This window comes from Agrilus planipennis, unplaced genomic scaffold (assembly GCF_000699045.2).
Source record: "Agrilus planipennis isolate EAB-ADULT unplaced genomic scaffold, Apla_2.0 scaffold6, whole genome shotgun sequence".
Taxonomy (NCBI): domain Eukaryota; kingdom Metazoa; phylum Arthropoda; class Insecta; order Coleoptera; family Buprestidae; genus Agrilus; species Agrilus planipennis.
Window position 1 is genome coordinate 3,160,362 of NW_020439302.1, and position 14,335 is coordinate 3,174,696.

The 14,335-nt window shown below is 30.0% G+C and overlaps 4 protein-coding genes and 1 long non-coding RNA gene across 6 annotated transcripts in view; 4 read left to right on the forward strand and 1 right to left on the reverse strand.

Annotated features, from left to right (window-relative positions):
- The window catches only part of LOC108745183 (ATP-binding cassette sub-family B member 6, mitochondrial), a 42,051-nt gene extending 33,106 nt beyond the window's left edge, over nt 1-8,945 (forward strand). Inside the window, 15 exon segments of the mRNA XM_025978495.1 lie at nt 3,204-3,539; nt 3,651-3,961; nt 4,022-4,221; nt 4,279-4,432; nt 5,215-5,392; nt 5,750-5,916; nt 6,107-6,344; nt 6,482-6,657; nt 6,919-7,124; nt 7,179-7,386; nt 7,727-7,905; nt 7,983-8,097; nt 8,210-8,381; nt 8,384-8,477; nt 8,685-8,945. Coding sequence (XP_025834280.1) covers nt 3,665-3,961; nt 4,022-4,221; nt 4,279-4,432; nt 5,215-5,392; nt 5,750-5,916; nt 6,107-6,344; nt 6,482-6,657; nt 6,919-7,124; nt 7,179-7,386; nt 7,727-7,905; nt 7,983-8,097; nt 8,210-8,381; nt 8,384-8,477; nt 8,685-8,814 — 2,514 coding nt within the window. The 5' untranslated portion in view covers nt 3,204-3,539; nt 3,651-3,664 and the 3' untranslated portion in view covers nt 8,815-8,945.
- A 312-nt stretch (nt 8,946-9,257) lies between these two features.
- Nucleotides 9,258-10,240, forward strand: LOC108745178 (synaptobrevin-1). The gene is made up of 3 exons (XM_018481297.2): nt 9,258-9,375; nt 9,666-9,956; nt 10,014-10,240. The coding sequence occupies exons 2-3, from the start codon at nt 9,671-9,673 to the stop codon at nt 10,073-10,075; spliced, it is 348 nt and encodes a 115-aa protein (XP_018336799.1). The 5' UTR covers nt 9,258-9,375; nt 9,666-9,670; the 3' UTR covers nt 10,076-10,240.
- A 149-nt stretch (nt 10,241-10,389) lies between these two features.
- Nucleotides 10,390-10,984, forward strand: LOC112905651 (ATP-binding cassette sub-family B member 6, mitochondrial-like). The gene is made up of 3 exons (XM_025978464.1): nt 10,390-10,404; nt 10,566-10,744; nt 10,822-10,984. The coding sequence occupies exons 1-3, from the start codon at nt 10,390-10,392 to the stop codon at nt 10,961-10,963; spliced, it is 336 nt and encodes a 111-aa protein (XP_025834249.1). The 3' UTR covers nt 10,964-10,984.
- A 92-nt stretch (nt 10,985-11,076) lies between these two features.
- On the reverse strand, nt 11,077-12,739 carry LOC108745167 (snRNA-activating protein complex subunit 1). 2 transcript variants are annotated; one of them, XM_018481284.2, is made up of 4 exons: nt 12,181-12,739; nt 11,981-12,127; nt 11,601-11,890; nt 11,077-11,467 (listed from the first exon to the last, which is right to left on the reverse strand). In XM_018481284.2, exons 1-4 carry the CDS (start codon nt 12,387-12,389, stop codon nt 11,199-11,201), a joined length of 915 nt encoding a protein of 304 aa, XP_018336786.1. In that variant the 5' UTR covers nt 12,390-12,739; the 3' UTR covers nt 11,077-11,198. The 2 variants fall into 2 exon arrangements, with proteins under 2 accessions (XP_018336786.1, XP_018336777.1); XM_018481275.2 differs by having other exon boundaries at nt 11,601-11,920; nt 12,181-12,736.
- Nucleotides 12,740-12,891: 152 nt separating this feature from the next.
- On the forward strand, nt 12,892-13,948 carry LOC112905662. The gene is made up of 3 exons (XR_003231933.1): nt 12,892-13,083; nt 13,459-13,734; nt 13,803-13,948. It is a non-coding gene; the product is annotated as an uncharacterized LOC112905662 (long non-coding RNA).
- The last annotated feature ends 387 nt before the right edge of the window (nt 13,949-14,335 follow it).

Below are 14,335 nucleotides of genomic sequence, written 5' to 3' on the forward strand. Positions count from 1 at the left end.
TATTTACATATTTACTTATTCGTTTGTTTATTTAACAATATGACATATAAATTTGTTATTAAAAATTTCCACTATTGTGGAATTTTATCTCTGTTGAAGTCAAAAAAAAAATAATGTAATTAATTGAAAACGCTGTTATTTTGTGAAATTTCATTATAAATTGATTTTTTTTTATTTCTACGTCTTTTCAAAGTTCATTTGTTTTTTTTTTTTTGATGGAATAAAACACTAACATTCGACTACGCTTCGTCTGTTAGGGAATTTTCAAGTTTGAAAAGTTATAAAAAAAAGACATCAATTCAAAAAAATTATCTTAAAAATACTTACGAAAATTACTAAATTCACAAACTAAACAAAAATTTATATTTACATAAAAATTCTTGTTCTGTAAAATTGAAAATTGAACTTTTAAGACTTAGTAAAGGCCTAATTAACAAAGAAAAATAATTTTTATTAGCTGCTTACGCTTAACCATTTTAATTAAACTTTCTCAAATATCCCGTCGTAAATCATATCTGTAATTTATATTTTTTATAGCACCTTCATTTATTAATTATTACAGAATGTGTAGACATTGTAAAACACATTTTTATGATTTTATTGCATATGTTAAATACTTGCCAGTGTAATTTAAAACATAAGAATGAGTACTTATGTGGATTGGTCTGTCGCTCCGTTGATTTTTTACACGCCGAAGTAATTCACTCGAATAAAAAAAAAACAAAGGAAGTTTACGAATTAACAAACAATAAAACGCCCGGTAAATAAAAATTTGAGATTTGTCGTTTGTTTAAACAATAAAAAAAGTTAAAACTGTACTAGACACACTATACAGGGTGTTTCCGACAAACGAGTGCGATATCTTATCTAACAAAATACAAAACTGTAAAGAAATAAAGGTCGGACGCTAGTCGATTTATCAGTAAACTGACCCCGGGGTCAACGGTCAGAAATTCTATTCAGTTAACAAAATAGCACAGGACCGCATTTATGTGGTAATGTACAGAAGTCAAATCGTGTAAATTATTATTACCAAAATTAAATTAATATTAGAAATAATTTACAGTTAATAGATTTAATAAAATAAATCCGAAATAATTAATGTCTCACTTGTTTACAAAAGCAGTATTACTTCTACTGAACGAAATTGTCCTTAGTCCGTATCTGTAGTGCTAATAAAATGCAAGACAATTGAATTATACCTACTTAACAATGCAACGAAAAAAAAACTGAATATCTTTTTGATATTCTTCTTTGTTTTCGTCTTGTCATGTGGTACGTTTTTGCCTATTGTTTCGTAGAAAAACGTAAGTATTTTGTTATGTAGAAGAAATATTGAAAGTGCTGGAGTGTTTTGCCGTGTCTAGGTCAAGAAACAGTAAAAAGTTTTATGTCGACATCGCATCGTTATAATTGTTTTTCATTGATAGAAGAGGTCATATATTATTTTCGAAATTACAGTACGTACCGTTCTCTACGTCATCAATGTGTTGAATATTGTATTTCCGTTTTGCTTTGTAAATGATCTACGTCACTAACACAAAAATATACAAAACTGACTATCGAAAGGTGCTAATATTTTGTCGCATTAGTGTTTTATCTTGTGCCAAAAAATACGGTGTACTGTCGTGTACTAATAAAAATGACCAGCTCTATTAATTTCCTTTTTACAGTATTAAACTTCTTAACTCTTAATTAATCGTTATCTATTCATTGCGGTCACTCCGATACTTAAAAATAATGAAACATTGATGTACAAAACAAGAACATAAATATTGAAGTTTTGTTAAGAAAAACAAACGAAAATTACTTATTTGTTTTGTTGAAAGTTCAATTTTTTTAATTCAGATTAACAATCGAAGGTATACTTTAATATTATTAGCAATCACTCTGTATATACTGACCAGATGTTTATGTATAAAGTTGGCTGCTGAAAAGTAATTAAAAAATAAGAAATTTTTTTAGCGACTCGTTTATTTTTTTTGTTAGTGATAGTACAAAAAAGGGAACGATTCTAGAATTTTACCTGCTTGTCCGCATTCGTAATTAGCCCGTTTTTATTATGGGCATAGAAAAAATCATAAATTATTTATGACAATATTAAGTTAATTTTACATGCAATAGTACGTGCTATACATGAAGTGGGTAAGTAGAAGTAAAATAAAATTTCGTTCTTAAACACATACCTAGTGTTTTTTTGTAAATTTTGCTATTTTTTTATACAAAAATATACTAATTTCATTAAGAATAAAATTCAAAATAAATCAGAAGTTGTGTATGCAGTAAAATGTGTTTATTATTATTACTCGTTTTTATTACAACGTGATAATAATTCTACGCCTTTCTCCACAATAAAACAAAGTTTATTTATTACTTTATAGTATAAATATGCACACAGAGGTGCATATTGGCCCTGAAATAATTAATTACTGTAATGTGCTTGACTTAAGAAGGCCAATGTCGCTGATATACTTCATATGCCTTTTTTTTAAAACTTTTGGGCATATTCATACGTAATAGTCGCGTTTTCCTTCAATTTTTGCAAATTTTGATCGTCGCACGTGATGATGACCTAACCGTGGCTGACCTAGTTATGTCCTTTTGTAAAAGAAATATTACCTTTGTAAACATTTTGATTTACCATATTTTCGCAATTCTTAAAGTTAAAAATCTGTTATTACATTTTGCGAAATGTACATTGTTAGTGTCTTTTCGACGAAACGAGGCAAAGGAATCATATTTTATTAAAAACATTTGTGTTTAAATTATTTTTAAATGCATATTGCTTCCTAATGTTTGTTTCACTAAAACAAAATAATTCCGTAACTTTGATAATATATATAGCGTTTATCTAATCTTGAAAACACTCGTTTTACATGTAAATAATGTTTAGACTTAAGTAAATAATTGTTAAGTAGTCCAAAATAGTGAAAAACTTTTATTAGGAATAAAAAATAATATCCTTCTCTCTAAACAAGCTGTAGATTGAATTAAACAGACTGTATTACTTTTTGAAACTTGTGCCGCCAAAAATGTACAGTGGTTATGCAACTTCAAATACAGACATGTTAAGCAAGTAGCATTCTGAAGAATTCTAAATATGCTTTAAAAGTCAAAATTAATGCTTTTTGAAAGCAAAATTTATATTAATTCCTAATCCTCCATTAAGATACTTCGTTCTAGTGATATTATTTTTGTTGCAGGTTTATTCTACAGAAAGATATTACAACTTAAAGGAAGAGCTAATTATGTAGGCAACTTGTAGCTCAGCAAAGAATTAACTAGTAAAACATTTCTTTACAAACAAAAACAAATGTCATCCTTCATGAGTCAAGCAAAATTGTGACATAAATGAATGATATAGGCTTTATCAAAGTTCGAAACGGTTCAGAAAATATTTCTTCCTACCAGGAAGGTATTAAACGGTATTAAACTGTATAATTAAATAACCGCAGTTGAAGACTTCGAGTGATATGGCCAATCGGTTACGTCGCAAATTGGATAACCCCAACTTCTGATAAATATAAAAATAAATTAAGGTAATTGATTTACGTTATTGTTTGTTCCAGTGACATATTTGCATATCTCTATCTATCGTTTACGACTGAAAAAACTTGTAAACTTTATGCTGAATAATTTTCGAATTTTAGGTTAAGTTTCAAAAATGCATTACTGCCCCCCAAATATCACCTTCTCACAAGTGTGGGTTAATCATGGCACAACCCAATGTTTCATGGATACAATATCACCTGCTATAATAGCAGGATTTATCCTTATAGCAGGTTCAATACAACTATTTATATATAAGAAATATGGAACTGTTGTGTCCCCAAGTCAATTACACAAATCGAAATTGTATAATGCCCAAATCTTTTTCACACTCTTTATACCAGTCCTTGAGATTACTAGGTTTATTTTGCAAGCCACGGTTATTAATGATAAAACTGTTTATGGTTACATGGTGAGTTAAATTTCCTTTAATTTTGTGATTGTAAGATTTTGATTTCAGTGTTTTTTGTAGATACTATCCCTTATTCTGACGTCGTTTATGTATCCATTTTCTTTGTTAGTTGTTAAGTATGAGAGAAAGTATTTGTTGCCTTCAATACCTACACGTGGGCATGGGCTAATCCTCCTGATATTTTGGACTCTTATATTTATATCAGAAAATTTAGCATTTGTTAATTTAGGACAGAAGAACTGGTGGTTTGGATTAAGAAAGTAAGACATTCTCTTTGTAACTTTTAATCATTATTTGATATTTTTTTCTTTGTCCAGCTTATCAGATCAAATAGAGATGTCATTGTTTGTGTTGAGGTACATTTCTTGCCTGATAATTTTTGTGTTAGGGCTGAAAGCTCCTGGAATCATTGGGGAGACAGATTACTTCAGACTGAATGACTCTACAGGAAATATTAATCTTCCTAGAACTGTGAGTATTATTTATTCATTCATAAGTTATCAATTATTATAATGTACATTATTTATTTGTGCTTTTCTATTATACAGGATGCTTGGTCTTCATTGTAATTTAAATGTTAAAAATTCTTATCTGTCTTGTGGACAATTTTGTGATCTTATGAAATTATTTAATCAAAAGTAACATATAGTACAGATCAAGTTACAAGTTATTTTTGTAATATTTCCGTCACATTTAGCAAATAGGGTTAAGGGGGGCGTGTAGCTAAATTTATTTAAAGTGGGATTTTCGTATTTTTCCTTTCGAATAGGGATTACTTGTGAGTTGTAAAATGATGAATATGGAAAATTAAAATGAGTAATTTTTATAGATTTTTTAAAATAAGACCGACTTACAGTAGTAGGTTGAATAAAAGACGTAGCAGTCTCAGGAATCGTGTAAGAGCCAGTGGAGTCGAATTCCAGAATTTACACGTAAAATTATCGTTCAAGGTATACCACTCGGTTTAATAAGTAGATTTTTAAAATTTGTCAGTATCTTTTTATAACCCACTTTCTTATGTCATTGTCAAAATATTTTACATTATTTTAAACTATTTTATTTGCTTTATATTAATAAATAATTTTTGTATAATAAGGAAAAACAATATGGAAGGACATGTTATCCCAAACTAAGATTGTAATACCTTTATAAATTTTCTTTGTTTTTTAAAATTTCATTTCTGAACATTCCATTTTTCATTTTTTTTTGTCTGTAATTAATGTGAAATCTAATGCTTTTTGTATTTTTTGTAGTCCCAGAATGATAATCAGTCAACATGGAGAAACTTTTGGAAAAAAATCAGAACTTTGGCCCCATTTTTGTGGCCAAAGAAGTCTCTGCTCCTCCAGTTACGAGTAATTTTTTGTTTTATTCTTCTCACTGGTGGAAGGATTATCAATCTTTATGTACCCATTTATAATAAATTGATAGGTAAGTTAATGTAAACGGTTTGGTTTAGCATTAAGTTCTCGGTCGGTAATTTATCCAAACTGTGGATCGTGATTTCAAACCTTTTAGTTCTCATGAGCACGCACGATAAATCACAGCTGAACGAATTAAAGGGTAAATTTCATCTTCTTTTTGATACATCATGATCGATTAAAACTCTAAAAATAATTTTATATCATTTCTTTATTGTCTAGAATTATAACTTCAGTACATTTTTATGTATTTGTTTTTGTGTCACAAGTGGATATTTTTGAAATTTGATGTTAAAAATAAGGCGATGTTTGATATGTTGTTATATATTTATAAAAAAAAAATTAAATGTAATTTTATATTTTTCAGTGGACAGCATGACAGTGAGTTCCATGGTGTTTAGATGGGACTTAATTCTTACGTATGTGGCCTTTAAATTCTTGCAAGGGGGTGGAACGGGGGGCATGGGACTGTTAAATAATCTTAGGTCGTTTTTATGGATAAGAATTCAACAGTATACGACAAGAGAAATAGAAGTAAGTCAGGGTTTTCTAAATTTCTAAATCAAATTAAGATAATCATGTTATCAATTTTTTCAAGTATATTCATTTATGGGTAGAATATTTTTAAATAAATGAAGTGTAATTGTCTTACATCATAATGTCTGATAAATAGAAAGAATGTAAACCCCTTTTATTAGGTACATATTTTTTTATTTATTTTTAGGTTTCTTTATTTAAACACTTGCATAGTCTGTCTTTACGATGGCATTTGAACAGGAAAACGGGGGAAGTCCTACGTGTAATGGACAGGGGAACTGATAGTATTAATAATTTACTGAATTATATCCTTTTTTCTATACTACCTACAATAATAGACATTATAATTGCTGTTGCCTATTTTGTTGCCGTCTTTAATGGTTGGTTTGGACTTATAGTCTTTGTTACAATGACTTTATACATAGGTAAATGGAAAGTCAATTATTCTTTATTAGTATGTTGAACCCTTTCAAATATTTTGTTTTGAAGCTTCTGTAATAGATTTATTTATTTATTAGGTATTGTGAGCCCTTTTCTGATCTTTATTTATTGATTGTTTCAGCTTTGACTATAGTTGTAACTGAATGGCGAACAAAATACCAAAGACGAATGAATTTGGCTGACAATGCTACAAGAGCTCGAAGCGTAGACTCATTACTCAATTTTGAAACTGTTAAGTATTATGGGGCCGAACAGTATGAAGTGGAGGCCTTTAGGGACGCAGTTTTAAATTTTCAGGTAAATAAATCGTCCCATATCAAGTTCTAATTGCAAATGAAAGATTACCGAGGTTGCCTTTTAATGAGGAAATGGGCTAGAAGGTGCACAAATGACATGTTTTGTGTGATTTAGACGTAGTTATTCTCCAAAGCATTAAAGGATTCATTTCTCAGTGAACAGGCTCTTATTGAACTTGAGACTGTATTTTCACTTTGTTCCCATCTCGGTAGATTAATTTGACAATGTTTTTTTTACATATAAATTCTTTTGTTTAATTAGGATGAAGAGTGGAAAAGTATTGTTACATTAAACATTTTAAATACAGTCCAAAATATCATAATATGTGGCGGTCTTTTGGCTGGTAGTCTTCTCTGTGTATTCTTAGTGGTAAATAAGGACGGTCTAACCGTTGGAGACTATGTTCTCTTTGCCAGTTACATAATCCAACTTTATGTTCCCTTAAACTGGTTTGGAACATACTATCGGTTAGTGCCACATACTTTCCCGTTGTATTTTTATTGATTTTGTTTATTTTTTAGGGCAATACAAAAAAATTTTGTTGACATGGAGAACATGTTTGATCTTTTAAGAGAAGAACAGGAAGTAATTGATGCCCCAGGCGCTGGACCGCTCAACGTTAAGGGAGCCACTATTGAATTTAATAATGTGACATTTGGCTACATTCCTGAAAGGATTGTGCTGAAAAATGTCACGTTTAGGGCACCTGCTGGAAAAACTGTAGCTTTGGTAAGCTTTCTCTTTTACTTAAAACAAGTTATTACTAATTATCACTAATCACCTTAATGTTATAGTACAAAATTGTCGCAAATTATTGAGATACGCTGATAAACATTCGCGTTTATCTTTAGTTTGAAATTTTACTATATTTATTTAATCCATCAATTATTACAAAAAATAATTATATTTACATATGTCGAAAAGTAACATGTAAAAAATAAAATTGAAATTGATATTAATGTTATTTTAATTAATTTCTGTTTTCTGTTTTATTATTATTTTTTGTTAATTTTGGATTTGTATTAGTAAAAGACAAAAATTTTATTTTGAAAATTGTTTTTCAATTTAGGTTGGACCTTCGGGCAGCGGCAAAAGTACGATAATTAGATTGTTGTTTAGATTTTATGATGTTGAGACGGGGTCTATAGTTATTGATGGACAAAATATAAAAACTGTGACACAAGAGTCCCTCCGAAGGGCAATAGGTGTTGTCCCTCAGGACACCGTACTCTTTAATAATACCATCAAGTAAGAAAACAAAGTACAATTTAAATTATGGTTGTTTTAGTTGATTAATTGTATTATTAATTGATTATCATTTTAAGATATAACATCAAATATGGACGACTATCAGCGACCGATGCTGATGTTATTCAAGCAGCAAAGAGTGCAAACATTCATGAGAGGATTTTAACTTTTCCAGATGGTTATGAGTCTGTGGTAAGTATTTCAGGGTTTTGTATCTAAAAATATATTGTTTTATTTGGTTTATTTATTATTTTTTTGACTTCTGTATCCTTTTTTGTATGGTTCTGATGGTAAATATTAATAGGTGGGTGAAAGGGGTTTAAAATTAAGTGGTGGTGAGAAACAAAGGGTAGCAATAGCCAGAACGATCCTGAAAGCTCCGGCTATAGTTCTTTTAGACGAGGCGACTAGCGCTTTGGACACTGAAACCGAAAGAAATATTCANTAAACTAGATGCTTACATGAACACTGTCTTACAGCACTACAATCATTGTGGCGCACAGATTGTCTACAATAATTCATGCAGACGAAATTATAGTTTTAAAGGATGGGGAAATTGTAGAAAGGGGAAAGTAAGTGTTGCTTTTTAACGTAATATATATAGGGTGTCCTAGACGCTTTATCAAACGGCCCCTCAAGCTTAAAGCTTATTTATTTAATATACTTGGAGTGTCAATATTTGAAATTTTATTACAAAAAGTATAGAAACAGATCACTCATTTCGTTATTGCTATTCTAGTAATTATGTTGTTATTACGTTTTAATTTTTTTTTTACCAGACACGAACACTTAATTGGTCAGGAAGGTGTTTATTCGAACATGTGGAAGCAGCAATTGGACAATAAAGAAGCAAGTTCTGTTGAGACAAGTATTGAGAAGAGCCTAGAAGACTCCACGAACATAAAATAAAGCGCTTCTCAGTATCACTCATAATTAATTTAATTAATTGTTTTGTTTATTATTTTTGTTTTTGCCTGTTGAATGAAGTAGACGTATAAATAGATCATCTTAGAAATCCAATTAAAAGAAATTCAAATATTTTTCACTTTTCACCTTTTTCTCTATTATTAAAGATAGTAACAGTCACAAAAAAATATTTGTAATTCCTTCTAAAATGATCCAAAGTTTTTATGTTTTCAGTAATGTGAAGTTGAAAGTTTTATGGTGTGTGGTAGCAAACATTTATTAGGTGCGTATTGTTTTATATATATAACTTAATAATATTCATTTTAATGTTTAAACACGGATTAAGCATTGTGTTATCACATATTGCAATTCGGCGCGCTATTATTCGAATTTTAAATTGGTAATAACAGGGTGTAACCATGTAACTAAAAGTAACTATTAAATATCCCCAGATAAGTAACATACATATGACGTTGGTGACATTTGTTTCGTTTATTGATAACATTTAGTGATAATTCGTTTAATTTTAGAGTGTTATTGTAGAAAACGCATTTAACTATTCACGTAAGTACGTTAATAACATTCCACAGTATCCATTTCATTTATTAGAAATATGAAATGCTATCTTCTTGTCTTAATTTTCATGTATACATTCTCCCATTTTTATTATACGTATTGCACTTTGAAATTTAATTATACATATTAAAATCTCTTTTACATACTAATTATGGTTGAAGATGCTTTTATAAATTTATTTACTATTAATTTACAACATTTTGTTCGAAAAGTTATTCTAAAGCAACAGGTTATTTAGCATGCAACAGGTCAAAAATTAGTCATTTCAAATATTATAGGAACAATGGAGAATGCTTCAGGTAGTCAGTCCGGCCCCAAGAACAACATGTTGCAACAAACTCAAGAGCAAGTGAACGAGGTTGTTGGTATTATGAGAATGAATGTTGAAAAGGTTTTGGAAAGAGACCAGAGATTGTCAGAGTTGGACAGTAGAGCTGATGCACTTCAAGAAGGGGGTAAAAGATTTGAACAACAAGCACAAAAGTTGAAAAGGAAGTATTGGTGGAAAAACCTGAAGATGATGATTATTATTGGAATAATAGCACTTATAATTCTTATTATAATGATTGGTAAGTTTATTGGGTTGTGTAGGTATTGCATGATACTCAGCTAAATTAATATTTTAGTGTCATTGACCAGTGGAGCCTCTACAAATAATGCTGTCAAGAACGATGCCAATCACAACTAAGCAACAACCTGCCTCCAACCAAAGTATTGTAAATTTTGTATTTTCTAATTTATCTTTTTTCTTTCTGAAAGCACAGGTTTTCTAAGTCAAACAAATTGATATATTTTCATATTCAAAAGAAACAGTATAAAATTAGTTTCACTTAATATATATATTCTCGACCAACTACATACTTAATTACACAAAGAAGTTCTACATAATTTGTTATGGCATTAATACATCGTTCTTTTTTTAAAATTTATTTTTGCAGCACAAACATTTTATTTTATTTAATTATTTGGTTTTCCTGATACTGCTAAAGTCAATATAAGCCTATGCTGTGCCTTTTTGTGACCAATACTATTTATTCATTATTGTTTTTTGAAAAAAATTGCTTATACACAGAAACGGTAATAGTACCTACCATAAAGATACATATTATATATTTTATATCAATATTTACTGTTAAAATTAAATATTAACTGATAGAGTAACAAATATGGNAATTTAGGTTGGACCTTCGGGCAGCGGCAAAAGTACGATAATTAGATTGTTGTTTAGATTTTATGATGTTGAGACGGGGTCTATAGTTATTGATGGACAAAATATAAAAACTGTGACACAAGAGTCCCTCCGAAGGGCAATAGGTGTTGTCCCTCAGGACACCGTACTCTTTAATAATACCATCAAGTAAGAAAACAAAGTACAATTTAAATTATGGTTGTTTTAGTTGATTAATTGTATTATTAATTGATTATCATTTTAAGATATAACATCAAATATGGACGACTATCAGCGACCGATGCTGATGTTATTCAAGCAGCAAAGAGTGCAAACATTCATGAGAGGATTTTAACTTTTCCAGATGGTTATGAGTCTGTGGTAAGTATTTCAGGGTTTTGTATCTAAAAATATATTGTTTTATTTGGTTTATTTATTTGCGAGTTTTCATTTCGAACTTGATTAAAATCGATGCAATAAATGCATTAGATTTAAATTATGGTGGATATTAAGAAACAGTATTCAAATTTTTTTCTCCTTTATTTTATTTTAGTAAAGAGTCAGTAATTGGTACTTCTTATCGCATCATAGTATCCATTAAAACATAAAATTAGTAAAACATTGTTATACAATAATTTATTGTTTAATTATCAGGATCATCTTTTAAAGGTTCACTCTTCAGTAAACGTAAATAATTTGCAGATTTATCACTAAGTTTTTCCCTGTACGTTTTATTGGTTTGTTGGTAAGCCCTTTTCTTTAATTCCGATTTTCTTTTGTCAACCGACTGTGTGTTTGTATCACTAGAATGTACAAAGTGTATAATTCCTCCTGTTTTCACACAGTTCTCAAGTTGCTCAGTTTCTTGCATAAAGCTCAAGTCAGAACTAATTTCTAGATCAGGGTATTGCACTAGAACAGAGACATTATTAAAAATATATATTTCATATTGCAAAAGACAATAATCATTTATTTATTAAGAAAACGGCCAAATTAAAATGTAAATTATTTAGCATAATATTTAATAAATAAACTAGATGCTTACATGAACACTGTCTTACAGCTGTTACATATTCACTTTGTATCTGCCTGATGTCATCCAAGTTTTCTGCTAATAAATTTGTGATTCTTTCAGTTAAATCAATTTTTCTATTTATAAAGGTATCTGGTGTAATTTCCTGAAGATTCATTTCATTTGAACTAATCCCTAGTGGTGTCACTGTGGCCACATAATAAAAAGCTTTTACCAAACGTAATCTTCCATAAATGTAAAGAAAGTCATATTGCTTTTTGGTTCTCATTTTGTTCACCAACTTCATGAGATTCTTGTAAGCCCTATGTGTAAACCTTATCTTAATGAAGTCTCTATAATACTGGAGTGTTAAGAATCATCTGGTAGGTGTATTATGTAAATGTAGTACTTACTTAACGGGTTGTCGGTAATAGAGTGCATAGAGTAGGTAGAAAGCACCAACTTCAGTGTATATATCTTTAGGAAATATAAATAATTTAAGTGCCGTATACATACAAATCTCTGTGAATCTTCCTATATCATCACCATATTGTTGTCCTCTAAAATAGTTATTCTGTTAGTTTATTAAATATACATAATTGAATTTACTAACGCGAAAAGTAAGTTAAGATTTGATTCTTTCCAAATTTTACTAAACGCAGGATAGGAAAATACATTTTTACTGGCATATTGAAGTAATACTTTTTCAAAGTCGTACTGACATGCCCCTTGAAGTCTTGCTTCATATCTTTTAAATTCGACCAAGTTGCGAATTTGTGCAGTACCGACAGTTGGCTCTCTTTCATCTTCATCAGTTTCCATGGCATGCAGGTCGTGTTTTTCCACCAAATATATGCATTTAGTAAAGTAATATCAAAATAACCTTACTTTTTCTCAATCGTGATTATTAGCTTCCAGTAATACTCTAACACCTGGTATCAATATTTGTAATAAAATGCATCATATTTAATCTCTTGTTCCTTCCTTCACAGTAAAAGTATTGATATTTTGCCTATAAATCGCCGACAAAGTAGCACTAACTTGCATAAATAGACGTAAACTTCCTAAACATAACCCTTTGCAATTTTCGAGTTTTTGCAGTTGCCGCATCAAAAATACTTCATTAAAAAAAAAATACAACCCTATGTAAAATTTAGATTACGTTTATTAGAATAAAATAGATTGTATGATAAAATGGATATATTGCTAATTTAGTAGTTCCAATGTACAGGTTGTTATCGTGCATCTATGGTTTTAAATATGTACGTATGTATATATCTTGAATTAAGTATAGAAAAATAGAAAATTAGGTAGATTAGGAAAAAGAAAACAGTGTTTTTATTAAATTTTTGATTTTAGAATGCGATATTTAATTTGCTCATTGATATGTTATGCATCTATTAATTTTTCTTTGGAAACTACCAAACTGAAATTGTGTGCAGTGGTATCTCTCCCCAATTTGGCTTGCTCATCACACTTATATACTCTAGAACGCTACTTTCTGCAGTTAATTAAGGTAAGATTGCATATAATAATCATTTTTAGTCGCTCTTTACAGCATAAATTGAAGTTATCATGTATTTATAGTATTGCCCACAGGATAAGTTGACTTTTCAAGCATCTACAGCATTTTATTTATTTATTTATTGTAACAATTAAGTGATATTATCATGCACCTGTGGTACTTTTCTAAACAAATATTGTCTACTGCATAAGTTGATGTTATGGTGCATCCATGATTATTTCACATTTATTTGTCTTGATATAGATCATCATTTTATAATTCAGCTATTTTAGTTGTTTCTTGGTGCGTGTCTTTATTGTGTTTTTTTATCTTATATAGGAGTGTAATTAATCCATAAATAATACGTTTTTTTGCCCATTTCTGCAGATTTTCCAATAAGTGAAAGAGAATTAAAGATCAATTTGGCCATTCTGAACAACTGATGTCTACATGGGTGGCGTTTTCCTGGAGTTTGTTCTTGATTTGCAGTTTTCGCCTCCACCTTGCAACATTATGCAGTTAATTCTCAAAGGATGAGAGAGCAACTAGAGATGTATTTGAACTCTATCAAAAAGATAAATTTGCTGCTATAGATTCCTCTTGGATTTCATTTGCTTTCCACAACTGCAAACTTTGGAACGTTACAATTTACAGTTAATTAAGGTGAGAATGTTTGATATATTTAATTTCAATTGCTCTTTATTAATCTGTTACCACCGTATCTGTTTCAGATCGACGAGGGAGAAGACAAAGAAGATCCCGTAGTTAAAATACTTCTATATCTTGCATGTTCTATTAGACACAATTAAATTAATTTTTTATTTTGCATGGTTTTTGTAGTTTATTTTATTTGAAGTAATTGTTGATTGTAGACGTTTTTATTTTTTTTTATGTAGTAATAGTGTAGTAGTAGAAATAACACGTTTAGTAGTTGTAGTATAGTCTAACCTTGCTTACCTCTTCGCTTAGCTTACTGCATATTCTTCCTATTTTGCTTTGCATTTACCCTACGAGTTCTACATGATTCAACGTTTCGTTATCGTGTGTGTTTCTTCTCACCCTTGTGGAATTAGGGAGGGCCTCCCCGAACGACTTCCCTTGGGCTTAGCTATTTAGTTGATCTTAAAAGTGTCTTATACACTTTTCGCGAGTCTACTCTAGCGTTACTTCCTTTCAGACAGGGTACAGTGGGTTATCTGGAATAGGAGCAATAGGCGACTGCCCAGCTTGCCTTGGCGAAATCTGTCCGATCTTCTCTACCAAA

Bases quoted from the DNA above. Each gene is read 5' to 3' on its own strand.
- LOC108745178 (XM_018481297.2), top strand. From the start codon at position 9,671: ATGGAGAATGCTTCAGGTAGTCAGTCCGGCCCCAAGAACAACATGTTG. The intron at 9,957-10,013 runs GTAAGTTTATTG...TTAATATTTTAG, and splicing joins AATTCTTATTATAATGATTG to TGTCATTGACCAGTGGAGCC.
- LOC108745167 (XM_018481275.2), bottom strand. From the start codon at position 12,389: ATGGAAACTGATGAAGATGAAAGAGAGCCAACTGTCGGTACTGCACAA. The intron at 12,128-12,180 runs GTTAGTAAATTC...TAACTATTTTAG, and splicing joins AATCTTAACTTACTTTTCGC to AGGACAACAATATGGTGATG. The intron at 11,468-11,600 runs GTAAGCATCTAG...TCTCTGTTCTAG, and splicing joins AGCTGTAAGACAGTGTTCAT to TGCAATACCCTGATCTAGAA.
- LOC112905651 (XM_025978464.1), top strand. The intron at 10,745-10,821 runs GTAAGAAAACAA...TATCATTTTAAG, and splicing joins CTCTTTAATAATACCATCAA to ATATAACATCAAATATGGAC.